This window comes from Aythya ferina (genome assembly GCF_964211825.1).
Source record: "Aythya ferina genome assembly, chromosome: 3".
Classification (NCBI taxonomy): Eukaryota; Metazoa; Chordata; class Aves; order Anseriformes; family Anatidae; genus Aythya; species Aythya ferina.
The window spans coordinates 104,603,440-104,622,966 of NC_140298.1; the positions used below are offsets into that span (position 1 = coordinate 104,603,440).

At 44.9% G+C, this 19,527-nt stretch overlaps 1 protein-coding gene across 2 annotated transcripts; it reads left to right on the forward strand.

The window, feature by feature from the left end:
- Positions 1 to 585: 585 nt before the first annotated feature.
- ATP6V1C2 (ATPase H+ transporting V1 subunit C2) lies at positions 586 to 19,377 on the forward strand. Of its 2 annotated transcripts, XM_084513906.1 has the most exons (13): positions 586 to 849; positions 1,007 to 1,165; positions 2,711 to 2,778; positions 7,414 to 7,499; positions 11,549 to 11,643; positions 12,349 to 12,440; positions 14,454 to 14,552; positions 16,281 to 16,349; positions 16,951 to 17,043; positions 17,462 to 17,555; positions 17,875 to 17,972; positions 18,093 to 18,222; positions 18,989 to 19,377. In XM_084513906.1, exons 2-13 carry the CDS (start codon positions 1,037 to 1,039, stop codon positions 19,082 to 19,084), a joined length of 1,149 nt encoding a protein of 382 aa, XP_084370032.1. In that variant the 5' UTR covers positions 586 to 849; positions 1,007 to 1,036; the 3' UTR covers positions 19,085 to 19,377. The 2 variants fall into 2 exon arrangements, with proteins under 2 accessions (XP_084370032.1, XP_084370031.1); XM_084513905.1 differs by having other exon boundaries at positions 808 to 1,165.
- Positions 19,378 to 19,527: the final 150 nt, after the last annotated feature.

The window sequence follows — 19,527 nt, forward strand, 5'->3', positions numbered from 1 at the left end:
AGCCCCAGAAACAGAAGCTGCCTCAGAATTTAATTATTCCAAGTCCTTCCGGCTCTCTCAAGTCGTTTTTTATTGAAAGCGAGTGACAGCCGCGTTATGTCTCTGGGTTTAAAAGCGCCGAGGCCTCTGTCAACAGGGCCCCCCCTGCGCTGCCTCGCCTCAGCTTCCCGCCGGGCCCGGCACTGCCTCAGCGAGCATGTCCGCGCCCGCCCCGGGCAGCGGGTGAGGAGATGGGCACGGTGAGGGGGGACACGGGGCAGGAGGAGAAGGAGGAGGACATGGGTGAGGAGGTGGGCACGGGTGAGGACACGGGTGAAGAGGTGGGCACGGTGGGAGTGGAGCCCCGGAGAGGCGCCCGGGGGAAGAACCGGAGGTCTCCGTGTGCGGTTTGTGCTTCTCTGATCTATTCACAGAGTAACAGCGGTGTAGCTGTCCGCCAGTGGTTTTTGTAACTGTTTTCTGTCTTATTCTGCTGACAGCATCTCTGCTCATCTTCCTCCTGCCCCTTCCTATTCAGCTGGAAAGGAAAACACAGGGAGAGCGATATTCCAGCGGTGCCTTTTGCAGCCTCCAAGTTGAGCAGCCTTTCTACATCTCGTTCCCACATCTGCCTACGGGCGCCCGAAGAAGTGAGAGGCAATACTGATCAAACACAAGTCCTGCATGGTGTTCGGCCATCAGTGAAGTCCACAAACTCTGCGACGATGGAGGCTGTGCTCAGCGATGCGAGTGGACTGGCATGGGAGGGACGAGGGGAGGAGGAAGCTTCAGCTCCTCGTCCAGAAGCTGGAGGGAACAGCCCTGAGAAAGGAGGAACTGCTGCGCTCCCTCTCTGACATTGTGCAGAAGGTCATGTTCCAGTTCAGTCTGAGGCATAGGGTGACTCACTGTACTCGTGTTTCAAAAAAAAAAAATCATTAATTCACCCTAGCTCTGTCAGCTCTTAGGGAAGAGCACGTTTTATGCGGGACTTTGTTAGCCTCTTACCTGCCTTGTGTTTCTACAGTGACCAGGAGTGAAGGGAAAATATCAGAGCATGTCGGAGTTCTGGCTGATTTCTGCCCCAGGAGATAAAACAAATCTGCAGGCATGGGAGAGAATGAATACGGTGACACTGAAATCCAACTTGTCCAGCAACAGCAAGTTCCATATTCCGGACTTAAAGGTAAGTGGGGAAGCGGTTTGGGTATGGGTGATGAAACAGCCCCAGGCAGGACTAGAGACTTCTGTGGGATTTTTCATTTGGGACAATGTGCAGAGAGCTGAAGAGGATTGCAACTGGGGAATGAGTTGTGTTCAGTCAATTAAAAACTGATCAGAAAGGAACAGGAGTTGTTTTGCTTGAAGCTGACTTTTGTCAGCTTCAGTATGTGTAAGGAGTGAAGGTGACCAGTTAAATAACTAATTTGTTGCATTTGGCGTACCATTTTCTTCCAGCTGTGACAACCATATAGCATTGTACATCTTGGATCACTAATGCACAGGGAGTAGTGAAGTATCTAGAACCATGCCAGTAAGACCGCTGACAGAGAAGACAGTGCTATAATGCACATTTCTCTATGGGAAATAGATGTGTGTGGATATTCAGCTACATTAACAGCTTCATAGGATCATATAAATAGGGAGAGTATTAATCCTTGATTTTATTATGTCTTTGCCTCATTTAATCCTTCTTTTATAAGATTTGCACCTTATTTTTTTTCACTTGTGGCTGTGAAAAGTCCGAATATGCTTCATTAAAGTTAGTGGAGCTACAACAGATGTAGAACTTGATTCCCTGGGGAGCTGCCATCGCCCATCACTTATAAAGCTACACTTAGTCCAGGATCTGGCTTTAATCCAGAAAGATTGTTAATGGTTATAATTTGAGCTATTTCTGTTACATAAGGATGCAAGTGAAAGGGGATTGTGGCCTCTTCTCAAGTAAATAACCTACTGAATTAGCACATGAATGCTGCAGACTGGAGGTGCTGCTTTTTACATGTGCTCAGAAATTGCTATGATTTTACCTTCTGTGTGCCTTACAGTCACCAACTCAGCCAGCGTTGGTGAGAGTCCATTAATGTTAAAGGAAATGTTTGCAGCATCTGAAGATGCTAATTGTTCTATGTAAAATTTGTTTCTTTGTTCCTTTTTTCCTTCAGCTTGACCCTTTGTAATGTTGAGCTGACAAAAGTGCAAGAAAAGGTTCAGCAATATATTGTAATGCCATACAATCACATCCTAAATGTAGGATTGTGACAGTGACAGAGTCACACAAAAAGCAGATGTTGGTGTAGGAGGAAATGGCTTTGTGAGAGACTTAGTTCTTGCAATTAGGAAAGAATGAGAATGAAGAACCTCTTGAATACATACTGCTTTGCTTGGTTCTCTCAGTACATCAGACTTGTATGTATGTTGGGCATGTTTCTACCTAGCATTTTATCAGGAAAAAGGCCAATATGTTCTACAAGATCATTCAGGAATGAAAACAGGAAGGAAAACATTGATGTATGATCTTGAGATGTCATATACAGCTTTTCCTTTATTGAAAAAGGCTTTTTGTACCCTAGGCTTTGAGAAAAGGAATTGCTTCTATTTTCTACTGAGTGAATGAAATTCTGCAAAACTTTTGAATTCACACATGCTAAATACAAGTCAAAGTCCCTAAGAAAGCCAACGGAAGCCTTAGACTTGTGTATCTTTCACCTACTTCTCATCTCTTACACAGGTGGGGACACTGGATGCTCTTGTTGGTCTGTCAGATGAGTTGGGAAAACTTGATAGCTTTGCTGAAAGGTAAAATAGATCTTATTTACTGCCTACAAATGAGAAACAGACATTGTTTTTATGGCATGGTATGTCCTTGTGTTCACCTCAGTCTGACTCAGTTTAACCCAGACTGCGACCTGACTAAAGTGGACAGGTTTGTTTAACCCTTCTGTCAATTGCCATAGAAAGGACTATTCCTTAAAACCTGGCTGCACGAAGTCAGTGGTACTTCCGTCTGTACAGTGATGTCTGAGTGGCAATACTAGGGAAGCTGTTTCTCAAAGGGAAACTGTTAAAAAAATGTTTTTTCTTTATTTTATATTGTACAGCAACTTCCACGCTATCCAGAATCTCAAATTAATAAAATATTTAGATAATATGAAGCCCTCCCTGATTTTCTTTTTCCAGAATATTATTCTTGAGATTTCTCTCTTCCAACCAGATTTAGGAGTTCTAAGTAGTAAGTTCTCCTGAATGAAATCTGGGACTCCCCCTCTTAGCCTTTTAAACTCCCAAAACATTGACTGTTTGACTATTAATATCAAAATACTGACTGTTTGATACATGTTGTATCAAACCTGTTTATGCATAAACTTGTGGGATCTCCTTGCTGACCATCACCAAGTTTGCTGTTAGGGCCAAACTGACCTGAGTGTACAAAGGATAGAGAACAGCAAGCTGAGGAAATGACAGGTTTTGAGATACTTCATGGCACAAAGTAGGCTTTGTTGAGGAAGCAATGAAAGTATAAGCTGCTGCTTCTCTTTTCTTTTTTAGCTTTGGAGGCATACCTCACATATTGCTGTGGTCTTGGCCACAGAGCCATATGTTAACTCTGAGGCTTTTTGCCTTTTCAATCCCAGCCAGGACCGATAAGGAGTTGCTCGTCTAAATATGCTTGGTACTTTTCATTAATTTTGTCTGTTGGATGCAAATGCTTACAGAGACACTGATATAAGCTGTTTACATCTATGTTAGGCTGTTTGGGTAAAAGTAAGTCTGCCAGAATGCATTTCTCCACAGGACAGTGTAATGATTTTACTGGTACTCGCAGCAGCACTGATTACGTTTGATCACCCTGGGTTACTTGCAATTTTGATCTTTTTAGAATTGCTTTTTCAGGATTTTTTAGCAGGACAGAGCAGCTTAATAGTTAATTCATACATAAAACCTTCTCTGTTGCCACTCTGTCCATCTGGCAGGGAAAACTACCCTGAAGTCTCTGTAAACGCATCCAGGTCCCTGGTTCATACTGCAGGAGATTGTCCACGCTGAAATGAAGTGGGAATGGGGGTAAATGGAGAGATCCAGTAGCAGCTGCCTATTCTAATGCAAGATTTCTCTATTCAGGGCAGCAGATAGCCAAGCAATTGTGTGATTCTGCTTTGAGGGTTGCAAAAATCATGCAGAATTGATTTTCAGAAGAGCTTAACTAATTCCAAACTTTGTACTGGAATAAGATTTCTGCAAAGCCTGCTGTAGGATCAGTGTATCACTGAGGATAGTTTATGTGGCATATCATCATGAGCTTCTTAATCTCCCACTGTTACCTTTGTCTTAACTCTTCAGTGTAGCATATAGCTCCTTGTTCAAGCTGAATGCCACTTTACTCCACAAATTGTCCCTTCAGTGCCAGTAGTGACACTCACTATATGACATGCATATGCACTGAGCAAAGGAGGCAGTGAAACTTCTGCAGAGTAAGCTCCTGAGGTGAGGACTCTTCCTATTTGTCTTTGAGCTAACTAATCAAGAAGAAGCAATAAGATTTAAAAATAAGAAACATGCTTAAAAAATAAGAAAAATGAGTTAGAGGAGAGCAATAGCAGAGAACAATCAACACAAATGTACTGGAAGTCCAAAAGTGTTTATTGTTAAATAGATGCCAAAGGTCTGGAGTATAAATTGGGAGTCAAGGGTTAAAATGCCCAGCACTTGTACTTAGTGAAAGCAAATGGCATCCAGAGGGTTATGAGGCTGCTAAATGACCTGAGCATTTACATTCCTGCTCCTCTGTGGCAGCTAGCTACCTGCTGCACTGTTGCTAGATAAACAGAACTGCTCGTAAAGCCAGGCAGCACAAACCTGCCAGCGCTGCCTCCTGCCAGGACAGCAGAGAAGGGGCAAGAGTTTGCAGGATCTACTGTTTCCATGTACTTTTATTATTTATTTACATAGGAGGCGGAGTGTTTTTCCATGTCACCGTATGGTAGGTGCCGTGGTGCTCTCCAAAGCTGACATTCCCCTCCCTTACTCTTACCCAGGGGCTCTCCAGGATCCAACATCTGCAGAGCCTGAAATTGAAGGGCTTCTGCTGCCTGCAGCCTTTGGAGACCTAGCTGCTAGTGCCAAATAATACACAGTATCATTTAAAGACTGATAAACTTTTCTTTTTTAATTAAGTAATTACATTGCAGCATTTTCACAAGCGAAATGTGTGTTTTTTCCAAGCTATAATAATAAACTACAGGGAGTTATTTTTACAGGTTTTCTCTCTACAGGTTTTTATTACTACTTTTTAAAGGCAGTCTAGTTGAAACCCTCTCCTTCTATAACACAGCATTTGAAGGTGATATTTGCTAAAGGTGAGACTCACTTGATCAAATGGAGCGGTTTAAGGGCTGCTTGTTAAAGCTGTGTGCTGTTGGATGCTGCTGTAGTCAACGGGGCTTCTCCAGGGGTCTGATTCCTCTCGCTTGCCTCAGCCATCAGTGGCACGCAGGGTGTGCTCTCTTTCATTGCCCAGGGAATGTATTGGGTGAGTGAGGCCCAGCTGCCTTTCCCAGGATGGAAGGCAAGGTGCAGAGACCAAGCTGGGACAGGAGAACATCTCTCTAGCCCAGCTTGTTCTGGCCATACCCTGCCTGAGGGGACCCTGCAGCACATGGGCTGGAAGGGTAGGGAGCCTTGGCTGGGCAACTAGAGCTGTAGGGTGCACAAAAGCACATACCTGCCCCACCATCAGTCTCTAAGGTGAGAGACCAAAGCTGTCGGTCTCCCAGCTATCAGGTTAGCCACCAGCTGCACTCACCTGTAATTAAAACACTTCAGTCCCCTTGGAAAAGTTACTGGTTTATGTGCTTTCACATTGGCTGCTTTCTCTGTTACATGCCCAGCCTCCTGCTGTGCCTTGTTTTCCTCCAAGTTCCTTTGGGCTCTCCGGACATCAGGAAGGAGCTGAAAACCAGCTGCATCTGCCAGCTGAAAATTGCAGAAGTATTTGGCAAGGTGGCAGCTGACGCAGAATGGCTTGGTGGGTCCCTGCACTCTCCCCTCAGCCCGAGTGTGGGCAAAACAGTTCTCCACCAGCAGCTCTCAGCCTGCATGGGGTCCCTAAGTGGCTGCAGCTGGACAGTAAAAACCAGAGCAGCCCTTAAAGGGCTGTGAGCTGGTAGAGATTCCCCCCAGGAAATGGGGCAGCTCTGTTTGGTGCACCAAGCCTAGACTCTGAGCTGCTCCTGTCTGGTGTCATGAGAACAGCAGCAATTCTGCCCACTGTGTTTTTGGCAGCATCAGCAGTCTCTGATCTTTCCTCCCTGTCACAGGACTAGAAAACCTTTCCAGAAACTGTGAGCTTGTTCCCAAGAAGGGAGGTGGGAGAAATCTTTACCTCTGTGAATTCCTTCTTTTAAATGCCCTGTAAATTAGCTTTGCAACACATCAGAGAATCATTATCTCTGATACTTTCATAATATCTGTACCTGAAATCCCTTTCCTTAGCTCTTGAAAGCCACAGGATCTCTCAAGACACACTGTCATTTTATGTCACCACCCCATGGTCCACTTCATGTCTGCGAATGTCATGATCAGGCAGTCAATTTTTAGCTGTTGCTTTGTTTACGAGGAGTAGTAAACCCGGTACTGTTAGGGAACTGAAGGCCAAATTCTGAGAATAGTTCTGAGTACAGAAAGATACAGAAACAACCAGAAATGCAGTTTGGCCTTTATGAAAGAGGTACTTTGTCTGGGATCAAATGATTCAATTCTACTGCTGAAGGGATGTGATGACACTTTTTTTTTTTTTTTTTTTTTTTTTTTTTTTTTTAATAAACTGTCTAGAGAAAAATCTTCAGAAGGAGGAGATTTGTCCAAATCACTGCTCAGAATCAAAGGAGGATTTGAAGCTTGTTCTCACACATCTTAAAGCAATGTCTTGTCCACCATGCTAAAGAGAGGGGAGAGAGTCCCCTAAAGAAGAGGAATAAGATGGAAATTCTCACTGTCAAAGAGAACATCTTTGTTTTCTCCTGAGTACCTAGTCAGAACCTTATTTCAGCAACCACAAGGGTTTATTCAGCGTCCTGTGGACCATGTTTTCAAGCAGGGCTAGACTGGATGGTTCTGTGTGTAGTCTTGTCACTCCATCACTTTCAGAGCTGTAAACATGGGTTTCATGTCTTGTGGTTTCTGCTCTAATTATCATGACTTACAGTGTATTTTTAGGAAGTCTAGAGCACTGGGAAGAAGATATTATCTATGTGTTTACAGAAATCAGTGTATTTTAGTTCTGCTATATGCCACAGGTTATTTATTATCATTTTTATTGCAAATTGACCTGCCTTGCTTCAGAGTTTTGTTGGAGTATCTCCATGTTTATCAGATCATTGTTGTAACTATTTTATGTTGTTTCTTCACTAACAATGTTTCTCTGTTACACTGAAGCGTAATAAAGAAAATAGCCCAGTATATAGGAGAAGTCATGGAGGACTCCAAAGATAAAGTCCAGGAGAATCTTCTGGCCAATGGAGGTAGGTGCTGTGAATGGGGATATCTTAACGTTAACGCATTGGTGCTACTGGTATTTGCTTCAGGATGTGAACACCTAGAATTGAAACACTCACACATTAGAAAGGACAACAATAAGGGATACTTTTTAAGAACATATCTAGCCAGATCCCTTTTTTTTACTTCTCAAAGTTTTATCCAGTTCCAGCTTTGCTTCCTGCTTCCAGGACAGTATTAAGCAGCTGGTACCCCTTTGTGGAATAAATGTTTTTAGCACCAGAGCTAAGGAATGAAGAGCAGAGAAGGAGACATCCTCCTTCATACCTAAAATGGCCAAGCATCTTTTTGTGGCCTTCATAGACTGGATCACTTCCAGGCAGCTAAACTGTATTCTATACAGCAGCATGGCATCCATGAGTATTTTGCTTTCCCTCCCTCAGTGCTGGGATAGATCCCGTGCTCTGTTAACCATGGATTTCTGACACCACAGGTGGATGTTTGAGGCCCTGGCTCCAAAACATGATACACTTCATCTCCTGGGGAGTTAGGAGTTGGTTGTGAGCAGCAAGACCAGAAACACCCTGTTATACTCAGTGCTGCAGTTACAACCAAAGCCTGAGCAGTTTCCTACACTGATAACTTGGCATATGTAGGTTCTGTAGTGGAGCTGTGATGCTGTTCAGCAGCTGGGTGGGTGAGGACTTCCCAGGCCAGCACAGGCAGCAGGACATGAGGACTTTGGTTTCCCTTCTGATGTCCTGCCCTGGCTGGCAGCTGTTGCACAGCAGAGAAGAAGAGCAGGCAATGACAGCAAGGACACTTCTGACGTGATGAATTTGGAGCCCACTGCTTCACTGCATGCTCCCCTGCATTGTCTCTAAGTACTCAGTGTGGTGTTTTTGTGACCTCCAAGAACTTATTTCCTCACCTTATCCCTTAGTATGCTACTCAAGGCCCTAAAGGGAACTTGTGTTAAGGACAAAGTTAACACTTAGGAACAGATCTCTACGCATTTTGTTAGACCCTGAGTGGGTTTCAGAGCTGCTGCAGAGCATGTTCTTCCCAAGCCATCCTGCATTTGTGAAGCTGGACATGTTACACGTGCTACATACAGGCTTGTAGAGTGACTGTCAGACAAGAAAGCTAACAGCACACACCCCATCACCCTTCGATTGTCTGCAGTGCTGTACTTCAAATCTGTATGAGTAAAGGATAAAAGGGGGAAGTGCTTTTAGAAATGTCCTTCGTGCATGAAATAAGACTGGCATTTGATGTGTGCAACTATGTAACTAGTACAATAATCCCACTTATTACCTTACAGGGCTAAAGGATAAAATGAAATGTCTGAAAAGTATGTTGAGAATCACTGGTTGCAGTGGTGTTACAAGCATGCATCTGTGTGTAGTAGTGCTAGAAACGAGTCCTGGTCTGGTTGTAGAGATACAGTGATCAGGTTACGATGGATTTCTCAAGTAACAACCTCGTAGCTTGATCACGATATCCCTATGACTTGAGAAACATCAGGTTCAACTTATTTCCTTTGTTTCCTCTTTTCACACCCTTTTCCTTTCCTGTCAGCTCTGCATGTGCTGTAATAGAGGGATGTGGAAATTATTTGCGTATGTTACTAGTTTCTGTCCTTTGGTCAGCCAAGTGAGTCACATCATAGAACTCTTCGAAAATTACTCACTGCTTCTTAAAAAAAAAAAAAAAAAAAAAAAAAAAGAATCAATTTTAATATACAAATATATATATCTAGGATTCCCCTAATAGAATCCCATGTCATTCCTCATAAGCAGCAGCAATACTGCTGTAAGAATCCTCCCTTCCCCCTTTCTGGTTAACAAAAGGACCCCAAAAAAAGGTCACAAAATCAGAAACAAAATCATAAGACGTGATTTCTTGCTGTCTTGTCCCATTTCAGACAATTAGACGGTCCAAACTGAGGTTTAGTTTTTCAGTTATACCATACAAATGGTCAGGTTTTAGCTCTGATGTGTATGTTGCTGTCAGCAGTTGGGTCCACCAGGTGGTTAAAATGTTGGCTGTGTGTAGCAGTTGTCCGTTTAAATTTGTGTGAAGGAAAATGAAAATACCAGAAACACAGCACTTTTGGTTAAATGAGCACACACACTGCATTCCAGCGGGCGACAACTGGAAGCAGTCACTTGGAGATGTCTCTCTTATAGAAGAAAAACTTGGATTTGTGTATATGGGAAATTTTGTTATATCATGATAGCAGGAGGTTCTTTTTTGCTTATTGACCATCAAAAATGTGAAATGTAAGTAAAGCTTTTCTTAAAAGATCTAGAGCAAATTCTGTTCCAACTGTAGTAACGCTGACCCAGAAATAACTTTAAAATTTGGTTAGTCATGGAATTACTCCATTTATAATGAGCTCAAAACTGAAATGGAAAAAAAAAAAAAAAAAAAAAAAAAAAAGAGGAGTAACAATTTTGAAGAATCCAGCATTTTTGGTGAAAGCTGTTCAAGTTGCTGCCTAGAGCTGGGTGAGTGAAGCAGAGTTGGGAAGAACTCAGCCTGCAGGGTTCCTGGGCAGCTGTGAGCACTCTGGGGAGGAGGCATCTCTCCTCTCCTAAGTGCTCCTGTGAACTTCAGGTGTTTTGACCCCCCTGCCTCCTCTCTGGAGGTCTGAGCAAGCACTGCCCGAGGATGAGGCGTGCAGCAGCCCTGCTGCAGCTTTGCCCTATTCCTGCACGCTCCCTGTGCTGGAGGATTTGCCAGCTCCTGGTCAGATGTTGGCAGGAGGGACCTTCGCCTCCTGACTCCTGTGCTTTGGATGTGTGGCAGATTTACAGCTGTGGTTTGCAAAGAAAGGGAGGGAGAAGGTGGTCGTGCCAACGCTCTCTGCCTCCTGGGCAGTTTGTCCTTTGATAAGAAGCTGGTTTCCTCCTAATGTAAGACTTTCCATGCTTCAGAAATCTAATAGGGTAAGCTGACTCTGTTGTGGGGTGAGAGAAGCCCGTGGAAAGGATAGAGCTCTCCTGCCAGGGTGTTCGATGTCACGCAAGGCAGGGCAGCACCCCCAGCCTGGCAGTAAAGCAGTTAAACACCTTTCCACATTCCTCCTCGTGCATCTCAATTCATACAGCATTCCTCTCACCCTGGAAGTCCATCCCACAAGAAACTGTGCTCAGACCTCACTGCTGGAGTGAGTTAACTCTGGGTAAGGCACCAAAGAGCACTGAGCAGCCCCAGCGTGCCCCTCCTTCCCTTAGCACCTTGGTCCTATTCTGCTTCCCATCTCCCCAGAGCAGCTGCCCAGATATTCTCCATCCTTGCAGGTGTGGAAGGAAGCCCATCCTGCAGCTGACAACACCTCTGGCTTCTCTGTCTAGCCACTGAGACCGGGATCCTAAGGGCTCCCAGGACTCAGCATAGGTGAGGAGTTGTCTGAATTCATGAGCTGCTGGAGGAGAATTTTAACGTGGTGCCATAATGCACCAAGCTTAATGTCCTGAGGTTAGGGAGCCTTGGATTTCAGAAGTGAAGCAGTGCCATCCTACTCTAGGGGACATCCTATGCATCATTTCCCCTTAATTCTGGAAGATGCCAGGGCTCCTAGCGGTCCGAGGGTGTCTTGTTTTGGAGGGCTGCATGCACACAGGGCTTTGCTGTGAATTTCTGACGTGTGGTGCTGTGGCTGGACATTTATTTGGATTTATCCACGTAGAAAAACTCCGTATGGCTTTGTGTGAGATGGGGAGCTTTGTGGGCACAGTGAGGGAGGAATTCCCCATCACATCTGGATCACTTTGATTTCTAGTGAGAGTTTGCCTGGATCATGGATAGGCAACATCAGCTATGCCCTGAATATCTTTGTTCAAACTCTCAGTAACCCGTTTCTTATTTTGGGGGTGTTGATTAGATTGAACGCATGATTTGTGCATATTTGATCAAATTTCTGTGAGGATTTAGAGCTGAGCCGCTGGTTCACAGCCATCTCTAATGCTAATTAAAAGTCACGTGTAGGGTATAGCGAGGGAAGACCCCAATTCTTATTACTTATTTGGTAAGCTGTTGGCTTTAATGCATTTCTTTGTATTTTCAGTTGACCTCATTAGCTACCTGACCCGGTTTGAATGGGACATGGCCAAATATCCCATAAAGCAGCCGCTGAAGAATATTTTGGAAGCATTATCAAAGGTATATTGTACTCCAGGTTACAAGAAGATATTAGAAAGGGGAATTGTGTCTTCTGACAGTTTTTGGTCCCTTCCATCGTGGCAGTCTGTGAATTTTGCCTTTGGTGCAAAACAGGAGCAGGCTCAGAAGCACACTGCATGAAATCAGTTAATTTAATTGCTACTGCAATAACAGGGATCACATATTTATATAAAATAAGTATCTAAACTTATGACATAAACATATGGCACTTTATCAGATTTACTAGGACATATTGATAAGCTTTCTATGTTTTAGTCCCGTTATTGTAATATTTTATTGCTTTATGTAACTAATATTATTCTCCATGTCAGTTTTCTTGTGAAATCACTGGCCTTACCTTAAATCAAACACACTGCTGGTCAGACGAGTTGCTTACACTGCCAGCCTATTCAGGAAGGAGTGATCTGTTGTTTGATGCAGATAACAAATGGAATGGTGAACTAGCTCCTTAGGTACACCCACGATACACACAGTAACAGCTAACAAAATCCTTCTGGCTGCAGGGTCCGTTGCCACAGGGCACCTGCAGAACCCAGAAGTGATGTGGGATCCCTCTTGGCCGTGATCAGCTGGTTGGTGGGGGGCTGACAGCTCTGTCCCCTCGCCACTGTGCAGAGGTAGAAGGAGGAGCAGGAGGACAATGCCTAAAGCACCCGATTGACTCTCAGTTTTTTATTGTTCTAGCAAATGACTCAAATAGAAACAGACCTGAAGACCCGATCAGCTGCATACAACAACATTAAAGGAAATTTGCAGAACCTGGAGAAAAAAACTGTGTAAGTATAGCATGTGCCTGTTCACTTCTGGAGTGCTGCATGGCTCAGGAGAGGACAGTTCATGCCCACGTCCACTTCTGTCCAGCGGGCCACGTGTGTTCTGATGGGAGCAAATTTAGTGCCTGGCTTTGGGCCATGCTGAGCATCCACAGCTGCAGGGGAAGCTGAGGGGTAGCTGATGTGATCAGCCTGTCTTAAAATCAGCTCATGGGAGACTGCAGTTCCTAATATGATTTTGTTAGCAGGGGGAGCAAACAGTCTTGGGAAAGGGTCAAAACCGAATGCCACTGTATTGCTCTGATGAGATTTCAGGGAGTCAGAAATTAGATCATCTGAGTCAACTGGCAGATTCCTTTGCAACACAGAGCTCTTTCCTAGGGGAGCTCTGCAAATGCTTTTCAGAAAGTCAACTACAATATTCGAGGCAAAAGCATTTATTTTTCTTCCCTGCTGTGCCTACTAGCATCCCACTTTCATTTTTCTTCTCTTTATTTCATTCTGCTGGTCCAGACAAAGGCTAGCAGAATTCTACAAGTCTCTGCCAGGGCTTCTCTCTCCTGCCTTCAGTTGATTATGATCTTTGCCTATGTGCTACTGCCTGAATTTTGCTGCTACCAAAATTGCTGTTAATCTGGATTTTCTCTAGGGCAAGTCAGGCACCAACTCAGTTAAACCCAACCAGAAGCCATAGAAAAAAGTACTTCCAGGTGGTGGTTCAGAACATTTGTCAAAAAATGCGTCTGTCCCTCACGGAGACCTACTCAGCATGGGGACCGTGGTGTCCCCAAGGGTCAGAAGAGCCCTATCACAGTTGCAGGCCTCGGCTGTGTTTGTGTCCTGTGCCACACCACTGCCAGCCAACCCCACTGGCCTGTGCTTCCAGCTTGGTATGGATGGTGTTAGAAGCGTTTGTCTTGGCCTGCGTAATCGTGGACAGGATGCACTAATGAGACAACAAGCTCTCATTTTCCTTTTCTTGTCTTCTCAGCCTGCTCCTGCAGCATCTCTCCAGCTCCACAACTCCCAGGTCAGGTTAAATCCCAGGAGAGAGGCAGCTGCTCTGTGTGGGCAATGTGAGCAGTGCCGGACCTAGAGCAAAGGGGTGAGGGACAGGAGCTGAGACCTCATGTTCCAGGCACTTCCTCTCAGTGCTGCCCACCTTTGAATGCTGGTGCCTCTGTGTACACTGGTGCCAGCTAGCTTGGGATTAACAAGCATCTAGTAAGTTGTTACTGGCCAGTTCATGTTCCAACTGGCACAGCAACCTCAGCCCCAAAACTACTGGCTCAGGTCCTTCTTCACGCCTGCCCAGTGGAGGAGGGAGGGAGCTGCTCTCTTCCCTCTGGTTCTTACCAGCCATGTCCAGCCTAGTCGCATGCATGTAGTAGGTGTGCAGCCCCGTGGGGTCTCAGGTGATCAACAGGGCTGTGAGCAGGCATCTCCTGCAGGCCCCGCAGCACCTGTGCATGAGATTTCTGTCTCCACTATCCTTCAGCTGGAGGGAATCTCCCTGTGCTGCTGAGAGGGGCAGTTTGTTTTCCACCGTCCAGGTTTGCTTGGATGGCTTAGATCAGAACTGACATCGCTCGCTGTGTCTGACACACGGCCCCACAAGCAGCCTTGAGAAAAGCAGGTGCCTCCTGCAAGGTGTGGTGCTGCCTGGCAGAGGGGTGGCAGCTTCAGAGGAGCACTTTCCAACCACCTACACCCTCACTATAAAAACAGTAACAGCAGCATGGTGTCATTTCACATAGAGGAAAAGGATAAACTAGCTCTAGTTGATGACATTCTGGAATTAGCATTAGTTGTTTTTTTTTTTTTTAATTAGGTACAATAAAGATAAATGAACGGCCGCTTTAGAAGCATAGACGTGTCCTTCAGGCACCGCAATCCTGATGCTTTTCTACCCCAGTGTGCACTGTTGGCAACAATACTTACAGCATGATACCCCAGCATGCTGCTGTTGGGTTCCTGCTAATGTTTTTTTTTTTTTCTTTGTCTTGTCCACTTTAGGGGAAACCTGCTGACCCGGACCCTAGCAGACATTGTGCATAAAGAAGACTTTGTTCTGAACTCTGAGTACCTCATCACGCTGCTGGTCGTAGTACCAAAGTAAGGCAATAGCGTGGGCACGTGCGCTCAGGTGCGGCATTGAATTTTGGGCCTAAACGCTGGATCCAGGCAATACTGGATCAGGGTGGGGAAGTTGATCCTCACCATGTCTGGGGAATGGGTGGATTTCTTAGCAAAGAGAATGGTTTCTGCCAAGGGTGATGCTGGCACGAAAGAGAGAAACAAGGACGGCTCCAAAGTCAGAGCAGGACAGAAGTGGGATGTAGGTTTTTAGCTGTTACAGAGCAGGTTCTCAAACAGCCTCCTGCTAGGAACAGTAGGAGTTAAAAAATAAAAATAAAATAAATAAATAAACAGAAGAACAGATTTTTACTGGAGCTTAGCCAGTTTATAAAAGGAATTAGACCTGCCATACTCACAGGGCCTCTGCTGGTCATGTAGTTGTTAGTGCCTGCGTGTAGGATGGTTGCTGTCACCACCAGTTGTGAAGGTACAAGACGTCCTTCTTAGAAGCCTACACAGAACTTGTCCTCTCAGTATAGCCCTATTCCGACACACACACACGGTACCATCATTTTTCTGTCTGTGAAAAACATGTTATGAAAAGCTGTTTGAAGTAAGTTTGTTGAGTTTATTATTGGCAAGTTCTTTCAGATTCCTCCTATAAACAGATGTCTCGCTTTGCAAGCTCACCCTTCCTTTGACCCCGTTCTCTGAGTGCTGGCTCTTGCCATGTTTCCAGCATAGCACCAGATCAGCTCTGGGCCTGTGCTCACAAGATGTACCGCACCTGCCCACGGACCAGAGGCATCATGCGTGGAGGTCCTGGAGCATGGGACACTGTGACAGCCTGTACATGTGTGCCAAGAGCCTCGTTCTTCCCACCTTCAGCTTCCTGCTTCAGACCCTTTCTCATCCCAAGACACTATATGAGAATTGAGGGTGCAACAGTGGAAAAACATCTCTCTAGCTGATGACTAGGACAGGAAAGGAGAGAAGGCTGGTCAATAGCCAGCTGAATGTGAGCCAGCAGTGTGCTCAAGTGGCCAAGAAGGCCAACAACATCCTGGCTTGTATCAGAAATAGTTTGGCCAGCAGGACTAGGGAAGTGATTGTCCCCCTGTACTCAGCTTTGGTGAGGCCATGCCTGAAACGTGTTCAGTTTTGGGCCCCTCACTACAAGAAGGACATTGAGGTGCTGGAGCATGCCAAAGAAGGGCAGTGAAGCTGGTGAAGGGTCTAGAGAACAAGTCTTACAAGGAGCTGTTGGGGTTGTTTAGCTTGGAGAAGAAAAGATTTAGGGGAGACCTTACTGTACTTCACAATTACCTTAAAGAGATTGTAGCAAGGTGGGAATCTGGCTCTTCTCCCAAGCACCAGGTGATAAGAGGAGGAGGAATGGCCTCAAGTTGTACCAGGGGAGGTTTAGGTTGGATTTTAGGAGACATTTCTTCACTGAAAGGGCTGTGCAGCATTGGAGCAGGCTGCCTAGGGAAGTGGTTGAGTCACCATCCCTGGAGGTCTTCAAGTGTAGAGTTAGAACTTAGCAGCATGATTTAGTACTGGAATTTAGGTTAGAGGTTGGACCAGATGACCTTAGAGGTCTTTTCCAACCTGAATGATTCTATGATTCTAAGAAGCTTTATGTGTTTTTATCACATAACCCAGCTCCTACTCCAAATCATTACCGTAATTAGCTATGATTATCAATACATTTGCTTTCTAGTATATAGTATTTATTTACTCTGCCTCGTCTTGTGCTCAAAGGTCAAGCTACATACAGTGGCAGAAGACGTATGAATCCCTCTCTGATATGGTAGTGCCTCGCTCCACCAAGTAAGTGAAATTCCGAATTAAGGTCCTGGCTGGCTTCAGAGATCCCTGACGTTCCTCAAATTGTTCAGGAATGACTTGTCTAACACATGAGCTCCATGTTAACATATAGATTTGCCCAATCTCATTTGAAATCAGAAATTACACCACTGAAGGAAAGTACAGGTGAAAGAAAAAAACAAACCAACAACTGTTTTTTCTCTACAATTAGCATGTGGTTCCCTTTTCCAGTAATCTATCTCTTTCTATGTGCAGTACGCACATGAGCAATGAGCCAGGTCTTTTGCTTGTTGTGTAACAGAGACAAAAAACTAGTTACAATAATCCAGGCACAATTCAGAAACATGTAATCACATACAAATTTATATAAAAAAATATGTTTTACAGAGATCAAACAGTACCTTTCCATCTGTAATTGTTTTCTGCAGTAGAATAGAATAATCCAGTGTACTGCCATTTGCATTATCCTTTCACCTGGAATAAATAATCCTGTAAATAATATTGCTCAGTGTCATAAGTGAAAGAAAGAACTGCAAGAGGAAGGTGAAGAAAGCACAAGAGGTTTGCAATGTCGAATCACAGCAGCTGTTTTTCCCTCCCACAGGATGATCGCTGAGGATGCTGAGGGAGGACTCTTCACTGTGACCCTATTTAGAAAAGTGATGGAAGACTTCAAGGCTAAAGCCAGAGAGAACAGGTAGGCAGTCATGGATTGCGAGGCACATCAGGCTAACAAATGGATGATGAGGGTAAAGGCACTTGTTCTCTGTGCAGTACAGCTGAAAGCATTGCTGTTTTTTAGGACTTTACTGTTTGGGCTGCTGCTGGCCCTGAAGCCACTGAGAAGGCAGTGGGAAGGGAAGGAGCTGTGACTAGTTAGAGCAATTCTTTGAACACCGAACTGCAGATCCTGGAATTGTTCTGACTGCTCTCCTGCTACTGGCAGCAGGAAGTTTGCTTTCTGGGAGTGACTTCAGCTCCTGCCCTCCAGATACTTTAGATGGCTCAGTGGCTAGCACCTTTAAACATACCAATCCTGCTTCTCCAGATGCAAAAGAAATGTGTGTTTATTGCTTGGACTAGGGCTTGTGAGAGCAAATGTCACTCAATTGCAGGTTCATGGTTCGAGAATTTTATTTTGATGAGAAGGAACTGAAATGTGAAAAGGAAGAGCTGATGAAATTAGCTTCTGATAAGAAACAGCAATACGTAAGTAGCACATCGAGTTGATGGTGCATGTATTTAGGCCCCTGGTGTTGGTGTGTGTAAGGATCTCACTCAGAAATGGTTTTATAGTTCCAGCAGATTCCTGCGAGCTCTATCTAGCACCAAGAGCTCTATCTAAAACCAAGGCACAGGACAGATAACAGAATTTGCCCAAGGTTACTCAAGTTTCTGATAAGCTGGGAGCCAATAATGGGTTGCCTGAGAACTACCTCAGCAGCCCGTGGTGGGTTCGATGGTGTTAGCTATGGAGCAGCTTCAGGGAGTGACGGGCATCACGGTACCGCTACGTTTGTCCTCATAGGGCCCTCTGCTGCGCTGGCTGAAAGTGAACTTCAGTGAAGCGTTCGTGGCTTGGATTCACGTGAAAGCCTTGAGAGTTTTCGTCGAATCTGTCCTGAGGTAAGCGGGCAGTGCTGGCAGAGGTTCCTGGAGAAGTCAGAACGTGCAGCCCCGCAGAAGGGCGGGGGTGGAAAGCTGTGCCCCCCCGGGAAATGACCCCGTGTGTTGGTGTGTCCCAAGGTATGGCCTCCCGGTGAACTTCCAAGCGATGTTGCTGCAGCCAAATAGGAAGTCCGTAAAGCGCCTGAGGGATGTCCTGAACGTGGTCTTCAAACACCTGGATGAAGTCGCAGCAGCAAGTATAATGGATGTGCGTATTTAGGCTACAACTGCACGTGCTGTAGGGTTCAGGCAGGATCCCTGCTGACAGCTGTAACCTTCGGTGGCTACAGAATGGCTAGGGGCATCGGGCAGGGGCAGGTTATCGTGGAGATGTGCAGTGTAGTTTCCATTGAAGCAGCCACTGTTAACAGCTACCAGGCTGAAATTGGTCTGCTCAGTTACGGCAGTTTCTTCAGGTGAAAAGCTTCACGCCTTCTGTAAGCTTTCAGATCAACACACAGCAGTAATTCAAAATGAACCCTAGGACTGTGACAGCTCCCTGGCCAGTAAGTGGCTGCCACTGACTAAACTTCTCAACCTGGGCCTTCAGCAGGCAGCAGTACTTGCTTTCTCCCTCCCCACATCTTAAGTGCATAAAGGATTTAGGATAAACCAGTGGAAATCCCATGGCTTAAAGCCAATAGCTTAAAACTGCCTAAGACCAGGCAGGCTTAAGAGTCCCAGTGCACGAAACAAGGAGAAAGAAATATACTGTTTTAGAGATGAAGCACCACGAAATGCTGCAATGCCCATTCATGAAGTTACAAACAAGCATCAACTCTCAATGCTGACGGCATTAGACAGCCTAAAAATACCAAGCAAACATCAGATTGTGTGTGAAGTCCCTGTGTTAAGCACAGCAAGTGCAAGACTCCATTCCCCCTAAGAAAGTGAAGTACAAAAAGCAATCCAGGTTAGCTTGGAACAGTGCAACGCTTTCTTTACTGGTACTGAAGTCATGTTTTCTTTTGCAGCCTGGCATGGACATCCCCGGCTTACAACTGAGCAATCAGGAGTACTATCCTTATGTCTATTTCAAGATTGACCTCAGCCTTCTTGACTGCAGTTAAAAAGAAACAAATCACTCAAGCTTAACCTATTCAGGACCCTAATGTTATAATAAAAGAATTGTTAGCTGCTGAAAGTCAAATTAAAACGCAGAAGCTGTAGCAGGATAACCACACAAGATTTTCCTAACACTTCCACTAAGGTTTAAGCAACTTCAGTATAAACACCTTTTGTTCATAGTGTTACAGAAATGTATTTCTGAGGCAGGTGGTACTACAGTAGTATTTATTATTTTGTTGGTAAGTTACAAAGATGGAGTCTCTACTGGACTGGAAATAAAACTGTTTTAAATGTGTGGTGGCTGATGGATCTATTAGGCATGTACAGTCCTGGTACTGCAACAACAACTTAACAGGAAAAAAAAGCATCAAAGCAGAATGCCTTTTTTTTTTTTCTATATAATTTAACAAAAGTACTTAAGAAAACTTGCCAGGATTGCTTTGAA

Excerpts from the sequence above, each read along its gene's own strand:
- ATP6V1C2 (XM_084513906.1), top strand. The coding sequence starts at position 1,037 with ATGTCGGAGTTCTGGCTGATTTCTGCCCCAGGAGATAAAACAAATCTG. Across the intron at positions 14,553-16,280 it reads CTGCTGGTCGTAGTACCAAA|GTCAAGCTACATACAGTGGC; the intron begins GTAAGGCAATAG and ends TTGTGCTCAAAG. Across the intron at positions 18,223-18,988 it reads CAGCAGCAAGTATAATGGAT|CCTGGCATGGACATCCCCGG; the intron begins GTGCGTATTTAG and ends TTTCTTTTGCAG.